Source organism: Meleagris gallopavo, chromosome 2 (assembly GCF_000146605.3).
Source record: "Meleagris gallopavo isolate NT-WF06-2002-E0010 breed Aviagen turkey brand Nicholas breeding stock chromosome 2, Turkey_5.1, whole genome shotgun sequence".
Lineage (NCBI taxonomy): Eukaryota > Metazoa > Chordata > Aves > Galliformes > Phasianidae > Meleagris > Meleagris gallopavo.
Window position 1 is genome coordinate 3,458,259 of NC_015012.2, and position 13,331 is coordinate 3,471,589.

At 52.0% G+C, this 13,331-nt stretch overlaps 2 protein-coding genes across 3 annotated transcripts in view; both read right to left on the reverse strand.

Moving 5' to 3' along the window:
- Positions 1–124: 124 nt before the first annotated feature.
- On the reverse strand, positions 125–3,571 carry LOC104909483 (outer dense fiber protein 3-like). 2 transcript variants are annotated; one of them, XM_010706378.3, is made up of 7 exons: positions 3,080–3,555; positions 2,645–2,774; positions 1,982–2,182; positions 1,473–1,574; positions 1,038–1,159; positions 732–872; positions 363–504 (listed from the first exon to the last, which is right to left on the reverse strand). In XM_010706378.3, the coding sequence occupies exons 2-6, from the start codon at positions 2,748–2,750 to the stop codon at positions 792–794; spliced, it is 612 nt and encodes a 203-aa protein (XP_010704680.1). In that variant the 5' UTR covers positions 2,751–2,774; positions 3,080–3,555; the 3' UTR covers positions 363–504; positions 732–791. The 2 variants fall into 2 exon arrangements, with proteins under 2 accessions (XP_019468050.1, XP_010704680.1); XM_019612505.2 differs by lacking the exons at positions 732–872; positions 1,038–1,159 and having other exon boundaries at positions 125–504; positions 3,080–3,571.
- A 5,348-nt stretch (positions 3,572–8,919) lies between these two features.
- Positions 8,920–13,331, reverse strand: part of CDCA8 (cell division cycle associated 8) — a 6,325-nt gene continuing 1,913 nt past the window's right edge. The window contains 8 exon segments of the mRNA XM_010706406.2: positions 8,920–9,025; positions 9,363–9,449; positions 9,898–10,024; positions 10,214–10,312; positions 10,554–10,633; positions 11,306–11,442; positions 11,749–11,824; positions 13,257–13,329. Of these exon segments, the coding sequence (XP_010704708.2) occupies positions 8,981–9,025; positions 9,363–9,449; positions 9,898–10,024; positions 10,214–10,312; positions 10,554–10,633; positions 11,306–11,442; positions 11,749–11,824; positions 13,257–13,329 (724 nt within the window). The 3' untranslated portion in view covers positions 8,920–8,980.

Sequence of the window (13,331 nt, forward strand, 5' to 3'; positions counted from 1 at the left end):
TGCAGAGACTAAAATCTACCTGTCGGTGCTGGAAGGGCTGCACTGCCCACGGCCAGCCTCCTTTTGCTATTTGCTTTGTTTATTCTTTACTTCAGCTCGTGGCAGACATCACTGATGCAAATGGCTGATCAAGCAAGCATCAGCGGTTCCCAATGCACTGATGTTTGAAAGGCTTCAGGAAGCGCTGGCGCATTCCTGCGTGCAGCAGTGAGGAAAAAGGAGTAACAAGAAAGCATACATATAGGTGTTGAGTTGATTTTATTGATGACTTACTCCACTTGCTAACGTTCAAGAGTAAGATGGGCAAAAGCCCAAGTCCATAGATGGAAATGGAATCAAGTGGAAACCGGCAGTTGATTGGTGTCTTCCTGTCCCCTCCTGTCCCAGGAAAGCAAAGGCGGCCTTCCAGACTTGGCTGTTTTATTCCACAATCAGAGGGGTTGTGTAGAGGGAATGCCAGATTCCAAAAGTGGATGCAGGCGCCTGGGGCTTGATCAGTGTCACCTGGAAGGGCAAAAAGGAAAGGCAGATCAGCAAGGGCCCTCCTCTTCTCTGCTGCTCTCCTTTCCTCTGCTCGGAGGTGGCACGAGGGTAGGGAGCAGGCCTGCTCTCCAGCACTTGGTCCCTGCGGCCAGAAGCTCTTTGGCTGGTGGAAGCCTCAGGGGAAGGGGCAGAGGCATGAAGACAGCTTGTGAAGCAGAGGGGACGTGCTGAGCAGCTAGCTGCCTTACCCGGCCTACGCTGTAGTCTGCCGGCCCGGGCTTCACTGCTTTGCCCTCTGCAGGTTTTGGTCAGGCCGACATGGTGTATGCAGGCGCCCTGGTCTTGTAGGCATCTACAGCTACTTTGGGCAACGCCGCAGGACCCGGAGTCTGCAAGAGAGTCATGGGCGCACGGGGCTGGGATCACATTCAAGGCTCTCTTTCCCTGGAAGCTTGCATTAAGCAAAGGCGCTTGGGGCTCGGAAGCCCCTGTGGCACAGGGAGAGCAGCCCAGCTTTGGATGCTAACACGGAAAAGAGGAGCAGCAGGGCTCACCTTGGCAAGGTCTTTGTCAAAGCGGCCGCGCTGGCTCCTTCCCCTCATGGAGTAGCAGGGGCTGGCCGACGTGCAGGCTGTATTGGGGCCCATCAGCCTGGGCAGTGTGTAGGTGCCCGGACCTGCAGGAGGAGCAGCAGAGAGCGTGTGTGCGAGGGGCTGGAGGAGCAGAGAGGGGCAGCCTGCCCAGCCTGCTGCTGGGAGGTCTCGCTCCTCTGCCAGTCCCTCCCTCTACTCTGGCACTGGGCCAGCGCCGGCAGCTCCAAGCCCGAGCAGCCGGAGCCGCTGCGGGCCGAGAGGTGTTGGTCACGCGAGAAAGCTTGCGGCCCCAGCGCTGCGCAGGCCGTGCAGTCGGCCCGCTGCTGGTGCTGAGCAGCAGCCCGTCCCTGCAGGATGCTCAGGCTGAAGGGCCTGCGTTTGCCAGGGTCAGCGTACCTGGAGGGCGGTCTGTCCGCAGGGGCTCCCGCCGGAAGGCCATGGACTGCACCGGTGGGCACTTGAAGACGTGCCTGTTGGCTGCCTCGGTGCGGTAGTCACCTGGGGGCGGAGGAGAAGAGGAAGAAAGCTGTGAAGTACTGGTCTCCGTCTGCAGCCGCAGAGACAATGTCCCGAGGAAAGGGTCTTCTGAAGAGCTGCAGGGATGCTGGGGGAGCCAGGCAGCACGCGGGGACGCTTTTCCGCGCCCCGCCACTGTGTCCTGCCTTGCTGTCCCTCCTGTCAGACCCTGGCTCTTTTGTTCTTTTCGGCTCTTTTGTTCTTTTCGGACGCGGGGTCCTTGTGCCCTCAGCCCGTGGTGCTGCGCAGCTGTCCTTCTCCGAGGGCGTGTTTATCGCTGCTCGGAGCGGTTTGTGTTCTCTCACAAAAGACCTACAGCTCCAGCAGGGCGCGAGCTGAGCCAGGGCAAACGCCGCGTGTGGGGGAAGCGCTGCAGACGTGGTACTCACTGGGTCCGGGGGTGACGGTGGTCTCCGTCGTGGGTCGTCCGCGAAGGTGGGCGCCCGGAGCCACGTACTTCCCGTTCCTGGTGATGGCGGGCTCCACAAAGTAGCAGGGACCCGGCCCGCAGCTCTCAGCCGCAGGCGGTTTGGTCCCGCGAAACGTGTACGCGGGGGCACGGGCTTTGGTGGGGCTGTGGCCCACGAAACCTAGGAGCAAAAGCAGAAGAGAGCACACCCCTGTGCAGCTGCACCTTTCAAGCTCCTGTGGAACAGGCGGTTCCTAACTACCTAACAGGCAGTTAGGCGCCCGGCCCCCTGACATTCCCTTCCCGCGTGACTTCCTCCTCCCAGACCAACGGAGGCGAGCCGTGCGGGGCCTCGCAGCGTACAAGAGTCAGACCCCGAGTGCAAACGCCTGCGCCAGTGCCTTGCAAAGTCACGGGAAAAAGAGAGCGGAGCTTTGGCCAGCACGCTGCTGTAGCCAGCAGTTTCCAAAGGCCTTCTCGCACCACGCGTGCAGGCGCTCCGTAGCGAGAGCCCCCGGAGCGCCTCCGTGCAGCTGCCAAGCCGAGTCTGCGGGAGGCTCCGACAGGACGGGGAAAGGCTCGGGAGCTGCTCTGCCCTGTGACGTCCCCGATGCGCGTCCCGCCCTGGGGATGGTCGCCGTACCTGTTGTCCCCGGGATGGAGTACTGGGGCCCGGGGCTGGGGAACTGGGCCGAGATGAGGCCACGTGGGCAATGAGGTCTCCACGTCCCCACCCAGGCTCCGTCCATGCTGCCAGGCACGTGCCTCCAAACCTAAAGGCGAGAGCAGAGCAGTTAGTGACGGGCTGCCCCGGCAGAAGCCGCGGGTGAGCTTTGCTTCCCACCCCTCGGAGCCCAGAGGGGCAGGCAGGAGCGGGCCGCCTCCTTCGCTCAGCCGCGAGCTGCTGTCCGTCCGCCACGTGGCTTGCAGCTCCCGAGCCAGAAGGGCCGGCAGCAATTTCTCCTGCTCACGGCAGTCCTGCCGGTCTTGTGCTGCACGCCCCTCGCCGGCACCGGAGCTAAGCCCGCATCCCGCGGCCGGGCTCTGCAGCCTGAGGTGTGCTGGAGCTCTCCCTCACCTCTGTGAGCCTTGGAGGACGAGCGCGACGAGTCTGAGCTAGTCTGCTGCTGGGCTGCTCTCGGGCACGGGGCACGGCAAGCGGCTGCGGGCAGCCTGGAGCCAGCGGCCAGCTGTCCTTGGGGAGGGCCCGGCGTCGTCACGGCAGTGCACTGTGACAGCACGGGGCTCCGGGTGATGTCATCTGCGCTGTGACATCTGCTGGCTGGCCCGGAGCCACGCCCTCCACGCCTTTTCGGCCTCGGACCCCAGCCAGGAAAAAGCTGTAGCGCACGCTGCCGACACCTGCGGATGGACCGAGCTCTCGGCTCCAGCCCCGTGCTGCCCGGGGCTTGATCAGCGTCACCTGCAAGGGAGAGAATCCCAGCGGGCAAATGCACTGAAAGTCCCTTCCGTCTGGCACAGCCAGCTCAGCCGTATGCAGCCACCAGCTTGATGATTTGGTTGCCCTCTTTTTCAGCTTGTTCCGAAAATACATCTAAATGAAGTACACGTGTTGTCATTCACTCTGTTCTAGAGCGCATACGTGGCACCAGACAATTCCTCTTCACCCAGTCTGGCCCAAACAGGCCAGGAGTTGTAGAACCAGATCATGGAATCATAGAATGGCCTGGGTTGAAAAGGACCACAATGACCATCTCGTTCCAACCACCTCCTGTGTGCAGGTCGCCAACCAGCAGACCAGGCTGCCCAGAGCCACATCCAGCCTGGCCTTGAATGCCTCCAGGGATGGGGCATCCACAACCCCCTAGGGCAACCTGTTCCAGTGCCTCACCACCGTCAGAGTGAAAGACTTCCCCCTCATATCTAACCTAAGCCTCCCCTGTCTCAGTTTAAAACCATTTCCCCTTGTCCTAGTGCTATCCACCTGAGTCTTCACTCAGTCTAGCCCAGACAGGCCAGGATTCGTGCATCCACGCTCCACAGAAACTGTTTGCAAACCTGTTCCCTTTTCCAAGCACAGCTGTTGGTTCCACCACACCGCAGTGCACTGTGCAATACCTCCTTCCAGCACAGTGAGGCAGCCCAATGAGCTTGTGGCTCTGCGTAGAGCACATTTCTGCTTCCCTTCCCTATTGGGAGCTGTCTCCATCGCTCCCACAAACCCCACTCCCCGTTAAGGCTGTCCTCACTCCACTGAGAAATCTTACCCATAGGCTGGGAGAGGGAGTGGGACATCACTGAGCCATTCCTGTCCTGGGTTCAAGGGCAGAGCACACCCTCACCACACTCACACCTCCCCATCTTGTGTTAGCTAAATATTGCTTGATTGCTTCTCTCCTCCAGGTTGGGGACTGTTTGGGTATGATATTCTGTAGAGGAGAACCCTATGTCTCCCCTAGGTGTTGCGTTGTATTTGGGCCAGGTCCAATGGTGGCAATCTGATGCAAGGTTAAAACGTTTCCATCACTGCTTTCAGAACTGCTTTCAGGTTTCTTTATTCCCCCACTGTCACAGTTTTTCACAGGAATTCCATATCAGAACATCATGAAGTATGCTGTCAGAGCTGTATGCTGTGAAGTTGCAGTTCTTGGGGTCAATAGGTGGGAACTACTGTTCCCAGCAGCCCAGCAGCGTTGCTCATCCCCACATGGTTTCTGGGGGGAAAGGAGGTGATGTAAGCACGGCCCTTCTGGCCACACTGCCATTCCGCAGTGCAGTTAGGAGGACATCTCTCTCCCATTTGTTTGGTTTACTACCCTTGATTCCTTTTATATTGTATTCTCTCCCGTTCCTTTACTTTTTCTAGTACATTAGCTTTGGATCAAAGAAATGGATGCATAGAAACAGGTATTCTTTATTAGCGGCACCGGGAAGAACTGGAGATATGTCCACCATAAGTACAAGTCATTCAAAGATGACATGATTCTGAGTCCGTTATATTTCAACTGATAGTACATATTCATCAATTACCTGTGAGGCAATTAACATATACCACAGATAGTGATTTATGAAGTTCCCTTTATTCCATGGTCTCTTTTACAGTCTAGTGTCCTTTTAGCAACATGACAGTCCAACCAACAGCCTTTTACTTCATCCAGTGGTCTTCCTTGCTTGCCCGCCAGATGAACTCTAGTTTTGTCTTTAATTCCCCATTTGTTTCATCAAAAATATTCCCCTCTGATTTCTGAAACAGGAACTTCAGGTCTGCTCCTGGCTAATAGCTGGCAGCAGATGAAGGACATTTCCACATGTCTGTGCTGGTTCTGAAAGCAGTTTTATTCTGCAGGATGAGCACAGGCTGCAGCATTCGTACGTTCTGCCTGGGCGTGGAGCAGCATAGGTTGGGTTAGCTGGCAATGAATGAGGTTTTTCTGCTAAAGTCCCCAGCCCTGCACTCACCCATGGCTGTGGCACAGGGCTCCCTCTGACACGCAGAGCCGTGGGGCTGCAGTGGGAGAGGCACTTGTAGGGCCCTCTGCAGTGGGTGGGGGGAGCGCGTCTGATCCATGCAGCCTCCATTCTCCTGGGGGTGGGAATCAGAGCGAGTTCCCTTCTGGCCCTCAGAAAACACGACCTGAGAAGAAAGTGATCGTGGTGCCTGGCACACAGCTGCAAAGAAAACAATGCCTGTGCCTGCCAGAATGCTTGGAATGCTCTCCGCTGTGAGTGCTCAGCTCCTTGGATGAAATTCCTGCTGGGAACAGCGTAGCTGAGAGCTCTGAAGAGTGCTGCCTTTGAACAAACACTTGGATGCCAATCCTCATCCAGCGGGGAGAGCAAACTCTGGGGGCTGGAGAGACCTTGAGTGGTCACGGTGAGAATGGAGGGCACCTGAGGTGCTAGGAACTGTACGAATCCATGGGTGGATGGGGTGGAACACAGAGATCTGAGCAGAGGGGATTGGAGGGTACATAGAGGGGGTGTGATTTGCGTGTAAGGTATGGCAGGGGCTGAGGTGTGCATGGAGGGCGGTGGAGGAGATCCGAGCACACATGGATGGGAACTGTGGTGTTGCAAAGCATGAGCTGGGGGCAGAGAGGGGCTGTAGTTGCCCTTCTCTTTTTCCCCTTCTGTTTGCTTTCCTCCAGTTTTTGGATGCTTCTCGCAGGTGCCACAGTCAATCAAAGCTGATGGAGTGGCCACGCATGACACCCACCAGCCCCCCCAACAGCTGTGGGTACATTCCTCAGTGCCCAGGAACTCATCCACATTCAGCTTGCACCGGTGTTCCCTGACCTGATCCTTTCCACCAAGGATGAATCTCCCTTGCCCAAGTCTTTCCCAGCAAGCCCATGTTTTCCCTGCCCTTTGTACTGCAGAAATTCTCGCCGTGGATTTCCTATTGATGTGAGCTCCTTGTGAAGCAGCACTGCTCCAGAGTGCCCATCCGGGAGAGAACACGGGGCGGCTCAGAGGCGGGGGCAGTTTATCACAAAGACAAGGAGCCCACGCGCATATCAAATCAGTTTAGGATTCCAGCTCCTGCACTTCAAGGATATCTACATGCCTTTGCACAAGTGCTTCTCAGCACAGAGGGATCTCAGTGCAAAGGACGAGATGTGACTCTGTGACTTGCTTGCTCCATTTGGGAACAGCCCCAGTGCGTTAAGCTCCATGGCAGCAGCAGCAGTGGCGGTGCAGCTCTGTCCCGGACCACTTTGAGTTCTCAGAGCATGTCACCACTGTGCTGCTGCCTTTGTACCCAAGCAGTGAGCTGGGACAACGGGCGCTCCCTGGCCGCGCAGAGGGCTGGACCCTCTGACACACGGCTCTCCTGGGGCTGCACACAGCGGCTCCTGCCTCTGTGGGGTTGAGTCATCTCCTCCTACCCCATACCTTCTCTCTCCCAGAAATAAGAAAGACATTATGATTATAATTTGTAATTTTGATTCCTGAGGCCCTGGGACTCCCCTCATAGCTGCAGAAGAGTGAACTTCCATCTCTTTCAAAAGAATCAGGGTAAAGGTCCCTTGGAAACAGGTTCTTAAGGAAACGAGAATCAGAGCCAACAACTCTAAGGACGCCTTTGGTAGTGTGCAAGAACTCTGTCCCCACGGGGAGACAGGAAACCAGCAAGGCTGAGCAAGGAGCAGCTGGTCAAAGGGAGGGAGGAAGGACAAGTGGGGGAGTGGAGTGAGGAGTGAGCACATTGAAAAGAAAGGAATGAGGTATAGTGGAGCTGAATGATGCAAAGTGGTGGGAAATCGTAGGGAATGCAATGAAATGAACTGGATGGGAGTGGAATGCAATGAAAATAGATGAGTGGAGTGAAAAACAGTGAAAGGGAATGCAATAGAATAGAGTGGCATGCTACTGCAATGTACAGTTCTGTAAAGAAATTCTGAATTTGTGTTGGATACCTACCATCGCTGCTTCTTCCAGGAGCTTCACCCGAAAGCTGGCTTAACATCATTTTCTTACCCAAATCCTTGAATAAGGATCCTAAAAAGTACTCTGTGCATTTGATACTTTGAGGTTCTTCATTGGTCAGCATGGCTGGCCATACCTACCCTTCAGCTGCTCCAGACGATTATTCGGGGATGGCCCGAATAGCCAGTACTATACATTCCAAGTTATCGCAAACATCAATTAATCAGCAAACTTTTCTGGCCAGACATAAACGGGCTGCTTGGTGATTCTATGCCATGGCCATCTTCCTGCCATGAGCTGTGGTCATCTCTGCTGAATGGCAAGGATCAGCAGGAGCCAATCATACTGCAGCAGCACTGAATTTAGCACATCAAGCTACCGGACTGATTAGCTGGAAATTACAACAGACATAAAACGGTACTACGGAACCACATGGCATCAGACATACTGACCACTGCCCAGGGGTGTACTGGTGCAATCATTAACAGGGACTGTTGTGTATACAGCCCTGATGCTTTCAAAAGCGGAACTTGCATGATGACACAGATGAAGACCCAAATTATTCACACGGAAAACTAATGAATGATCCTATTTCTACCTGGGTAGCCCCCATAACTCCACGGTGCAGGAAACAGTACAGTATTATTGGATTCTGACTCATACGTCTTCTTCATTGCTGCACACTGTATTGCTTGTGTGGGATTTGGATGCAACGTGCTTCAGCCGTCTTCTGAAGAGCTGTGTCCCAGTTCATGCTGCAAAGGGGTGGAATGTGTGGGCAAATACAGAGCACAGCCTGAACAGGTGACTGACCTGCGAAAAAGGTCTCCTGGTTGCTTGGGAACACAAGTAAACTGCCTCAGCCTGCGCCTCTGCACATAGCTGGAAGAAACTTGTTTGAGAGAAACTGCTCTGGAGCTGTACCCCAGTCTCTCTGCCTTGTGTGAATGACCTTGCTTCCATAGGGCACCTGCCCGCAGTAATGCCTCTCCACTGGATGAGTTCATCATAATTTGCCTCTGTGTACTTCCTTCAGGATCAGAAAATCTTAATAAAGAAGCGCTGGAGCTTTTGCAGTCTCTTGCTGAGAGATTCTGTTACCAGGAAGTGAATCAGCTTCCCTGCATTGCCTCAAACACTTGAGCTGAATAGCAGAGGGAAGTTCCAATTTGGTTGAACCAAACGCTACTGCCACGTGGGCTGCAGAAGGGGCAGAAGGGATTCTAGTAGTGTGCGCAAGCAATACACTGCAGAGAAAAGAACTATTGCTTACCCACTCCCTGAAGGCACACGGGGCTCAGACAGAATGGGAAATGGATTTGGGTGATGAATATGGTTAGCTGTTAGTTGCCAGGTAGCTGTGATTCATGCCAGCTACAACCAAATCACTCTGACAGCTGGAAAAGGACATTTGAATATTAACAGCGTTGTCAGTTACACAGCACAGGTTTTAACTGCCTTGCCGTTTGTTTTCTTTTTATTTCATTTTGTTTAAATGAATGCTCACAGAATTATAAGACACCAAATAAATGTACTTGTAGCTTATAGTACTTCCACGTTTACAAAAGGTGTTGACATTCGTTGCTCTTCAGCTATGGATTTTTGCACTGCTACAAGCTTGTGTAAGACGAACCTAGAAAGAAAGAAATTCATCAATAGCCAAAGAGATTATAACCCACAGCCACTTCCGCTTTCCACCCAAAGCAGAAGACACCTTTAGATTCAATTCAGTTTTTCAAAATACTGACAACAGGTATTTTTCTACAAGTGTGAGGTTTTTATCTCTCCCCTTCCCAGTTCATGCTGCTTCTTCACCAGCAGTAGGAGCTAAGACACAAGACTTGAAATAAGAAGCTTCTGTTATAGCTCGGTAGCTCAACAGTTAAGGACAACAATTAAGGACAGAGACAATGCTGCATTACAACTTCAGGTCCCAAACAGAAAAAAAAAAAAAAAAAGGAAAGACTTACAGACAGCTTCTTCATAATGCCTCGTGCCTCTGGATTGAGATGAAGAAGATTCTTCTTGGTCAGATCACTTGCTGTTAAACGAATGCTCTGTAAGAAGCCAAACACCACCAAATCTCAGGTTTCCCGGTTGTTTATCTGCAGCAGCTAGAAGCAGCAAAAAAAAAAAATCTCCTTGCACACTAGGAGGCCACATACGTGCCAAGAGCCACATCCAACTTTACCAGCTCATCCCGTACCTACCCTTGGTGTACTGATGCACCACCGTGAGCAGAAGGTACTTTCAGCATTACTCAAAGCACAGCAAAGCAACAGTCTGCATTCTGCTTAGACCAGAATTCTTAGACAGCTCCCGCTTGTGACTAATAATTTCTTCAGGTTCTTTTTAAGCGACATTTACCTCCTGACAAGCTGCGGTGGCACAAGTAAGCGGGCGAGAATGGATGAACAGGAGGGAGTCCCCTGAAACTGATAAGGCCTCCAAGAAGGCACAGGCTCTCTTGCTGCATAGAGTTTACAGACTCAAGTTTGATTTTACCTCTCCTCCTCCAACAGGAACGGTAATGAAGACATCATTGCCATCAACAAGGGGGCTGCCATTAGCAGAGATGGTGTAAACATGTTCATTTACTGCGGGTGTGTGCAAACCCGGCGTCTTGAAAACTCTGGGAAAAGCAACAGGTAAGGACTTTTATTGCAATTGTTTAAAGCACTTGGACCAAAAGTTTGAACCATTGCGGGTTCAAAGCGCTGCTGGAAAATATTCTGCATATAGACAACCGAAATGTAAGGAGCAAGCAGCAAGGCACTCCTCTGTATAAGAAATTAACAGAGAAATGCAATAGAATACAGACCTGGAATCAAACCTGGGTGTGACGATGGAGGCGCCCCCTCGAGCACAGAGATCAAGATTTCTGCCAGTAGCTGGAGTGATAAAGCTGCTTTTGCTTGATCTGTTCAAAAGGAAGCATGTAAGTAGAGCCCTGCTCTCAGAAGAATAATTTTAAACAGACACGTAAGCACTGTCTTACCAAAGACTTAGATGAGACAACCCAGGGTTCTTGCAGATCGCCCTATAGCACGGCATGCCTACATCACCTGCTAGGCCACGCACCGGCCCATTCAGCAGCTACGTTCGCACCGCGCCTTTACTCTCCATTTCTGAAATCCTGCCACAAAACTCATCACCGTTACCTTTTACTCATACGTTTCACTCTTGCTGAAGGAGGTCTTCTGCTCCTGGACGCTGGTGCTTTTTTAGTGGACATCCTCACCTGAAACACATTAGCTGCCAAGTCAGTCATTTCCTTCTCCTGTGACAGCCAAGTCCACACCAAGCAAATGCTCCATACGAAACGTTTGGCTCCGCAGGCTCTTTCCTGCAGCACGGGAGCCTGAAACAAGCCACGGGACAAACTTCTGAGATCTTCCCCACTTGAGTATTACTCTCACATTCTTTCCCCGAAGCTCAGCTGTAGAACTTCAGGAGGATAACGGCCCACGTTAACTTCTACTCTGACTCGGGACAGTTCGTGTATTTACCATTGCCCACAGCAGAACTCAAAAACTACAAAACTGAAAAGCATTAGTGGTAAATATTTTCAACGTGGCCCAGACTGTTCTGCTCTAGGGAATATCACTACCTACATACAGCAACACTGAAGACACCCGCTCAGATGAGAAGAATGAGACTCTCATGTGCAGAAGTACAACAGGAATAAAAGCAGAGGTAACTCGCAGCACAGTCACTTTGCTCGCCACAAGTAACAGCACTATCTGCCAACAAAACCCAGCTTCCAGCATCACCGCATGATCAGGAAGCAACAGTTTTTTCAAAGTCACCCTTACAGCACCCTGCTCAGCTGTCCCACCATAGGCATCAGCATCATCTCGGTACATAGTTTATATCCTGGGAATAAAAGCCATCACAAAGAGCAGCTACTTACCTTTCTGTTTCTTGGATTAGTACTTGCAGCTGCTTGCTCCAGAAGAAGTTAGGCATCATGTTTTGCTTTCTTTGCTGGAGGAAGCAAAGGAACTGCTGCTGCTTCTTCAGGAGCTTCAATACCCTGTTTAGATTTTTCTAGGAAAAGAAGAAAGCATTATTCAAGTTGATAGGAAAAAAAACCTAACGTGACATAACTGACCACTAGCTAAGGTAAGGAAATATACTACAAGCTTCTTTTGGCAACAGTTTGCTTCTAAAATCTGAATTCTGATGACAACAGTAAAGAGAACACGGCTGTGAATTATCCAGAATGCTTTAATTAAAGCAAGTAAAACTACTTCAGGTCTCAGGAGTAAAGGTAGAATTACGTCCTTGTCTTTAAACGTAGCGAAGGCTGTAGCTAAGAACCAAATCAGCATTCACAGAATGTTAACTACTGACCTTTCGTGGTGATTTTCAAAGGAGACTGGATAAATTCTGCTGTCAGCTTGTTTATTTCTGTTATTCCCAAATCTGCCTAGGATTAAGAAGTCATAATATTGTCAGGATGATCAGTAGTGCAAATTTGTGATAAGTCAAAGTTGCAGGCAAAATCTTTATAACTATTTCACACATATACCTATTTAACATAACTACATCTTTATGTTCTTCTGCTGTGCTCAAAAGAGGTCCTTCCTCATTATTCCAGACATAATGGATCTTGGTGCCCTTCAGTGCCAGCACACCTTGCTGGGCAGCTGTGAGCATGCTTCACCTACTCTGCTGCTCAATCACCACAGCAATGCTTTAGCTTACTGAAAGGCGCGTGATCTTCCAGAGGCTTAGGAGCAAAGCCCCACAGTGTGGGGCTCTGCAAAATGACTCCAGGGGAGGAGAGCAACCTTACAGATAGCAGGAGAGAAGGGCTGGTGCATTAGACAACAGTGATCTCCATGTGTGATGATGGAGCAGCCAACGGAGAGCGATTATATCGTGTTTAGTACTTTTCTTTCCTTTTTGACCATCCCTGAAGAATGTTAAAATGCAAAGAGGATTGGGAGAGGCTGTCCAGAGCATGCCCATCGCTGCAGGATGTACATATACAACAGCCCTAAAAGCACAGCTGGGTCACCCGTCTGGTGTTTGTATACAACACGGCACGGTTTGAGCCTTAAAAGTTACGCTCCTGAGGGTGCTAATGTGTTTTTGCCTCCCACTGCCTTCCCAGGGAATCTGTTGATGGGCTGAGAGATGTTTCAACAGGTTTCCAAGCTTCCCTCCTCCCATGCTTTTCCTTTTCTCCCCCTCAACATTTCTGGATGTCTCTGGAACGTCCCAACCAACACAATCACATTGTTCACACTGTCATGTTTTCGGAATGTGCTTTTCATGATCGGTATCAGATCTTCCCCAAAGCCGGCTAACATCGAGGGGCAGAGGGTGTGGAGGAACTCAGGAGAAAACTTAGAGAAGCGGACACTCCCCGTGCCACAGAACTCCCCTCCCAGGCTCCTGCAGAACCCTGAGAGGTTAGGCAGGTATTGAAGAGAGGGAAGGTTGCGGCCCCAGAAGACCCACAGAGCCACAGATCATTTGGGGCCTGGCTCAACAGCATACAAGGGAGTTTGAGGAGCTGCTTTGTCAACAGTCAGCTCTGAAGCACGGCTCCCTTTAACACCTTGACTACCAGTTCAAACTGGATGCTTCAAGGAAAGGCCCCCTCCACACCACGTGCTTCTGATGCCACTCGGAGTAAGCAGACGCGCAAAGCCGGGCAAGGAGCGGCACGAGCACGCAAACCCTGCAGGGGACACCACAGCATCGCCTCCCGCTAAGCCTTAACGCAGTTAAGATCCGCGTGCTTAACCCGCGCCATCGCAGCAGCGCTCCTGCGGATACACAAAGCCCTCGTCTCCTCCAGGAACGCACCACGCGCCGGGGAAAGCTTCCTACTCGTGCCGGATACCTACCGTCACCGCCTCTTCCAGGACTTTCCGGCTTCCCCCTTCAGCTACAAAGAAGACATCTCGTTTGGAAGCGCCGCT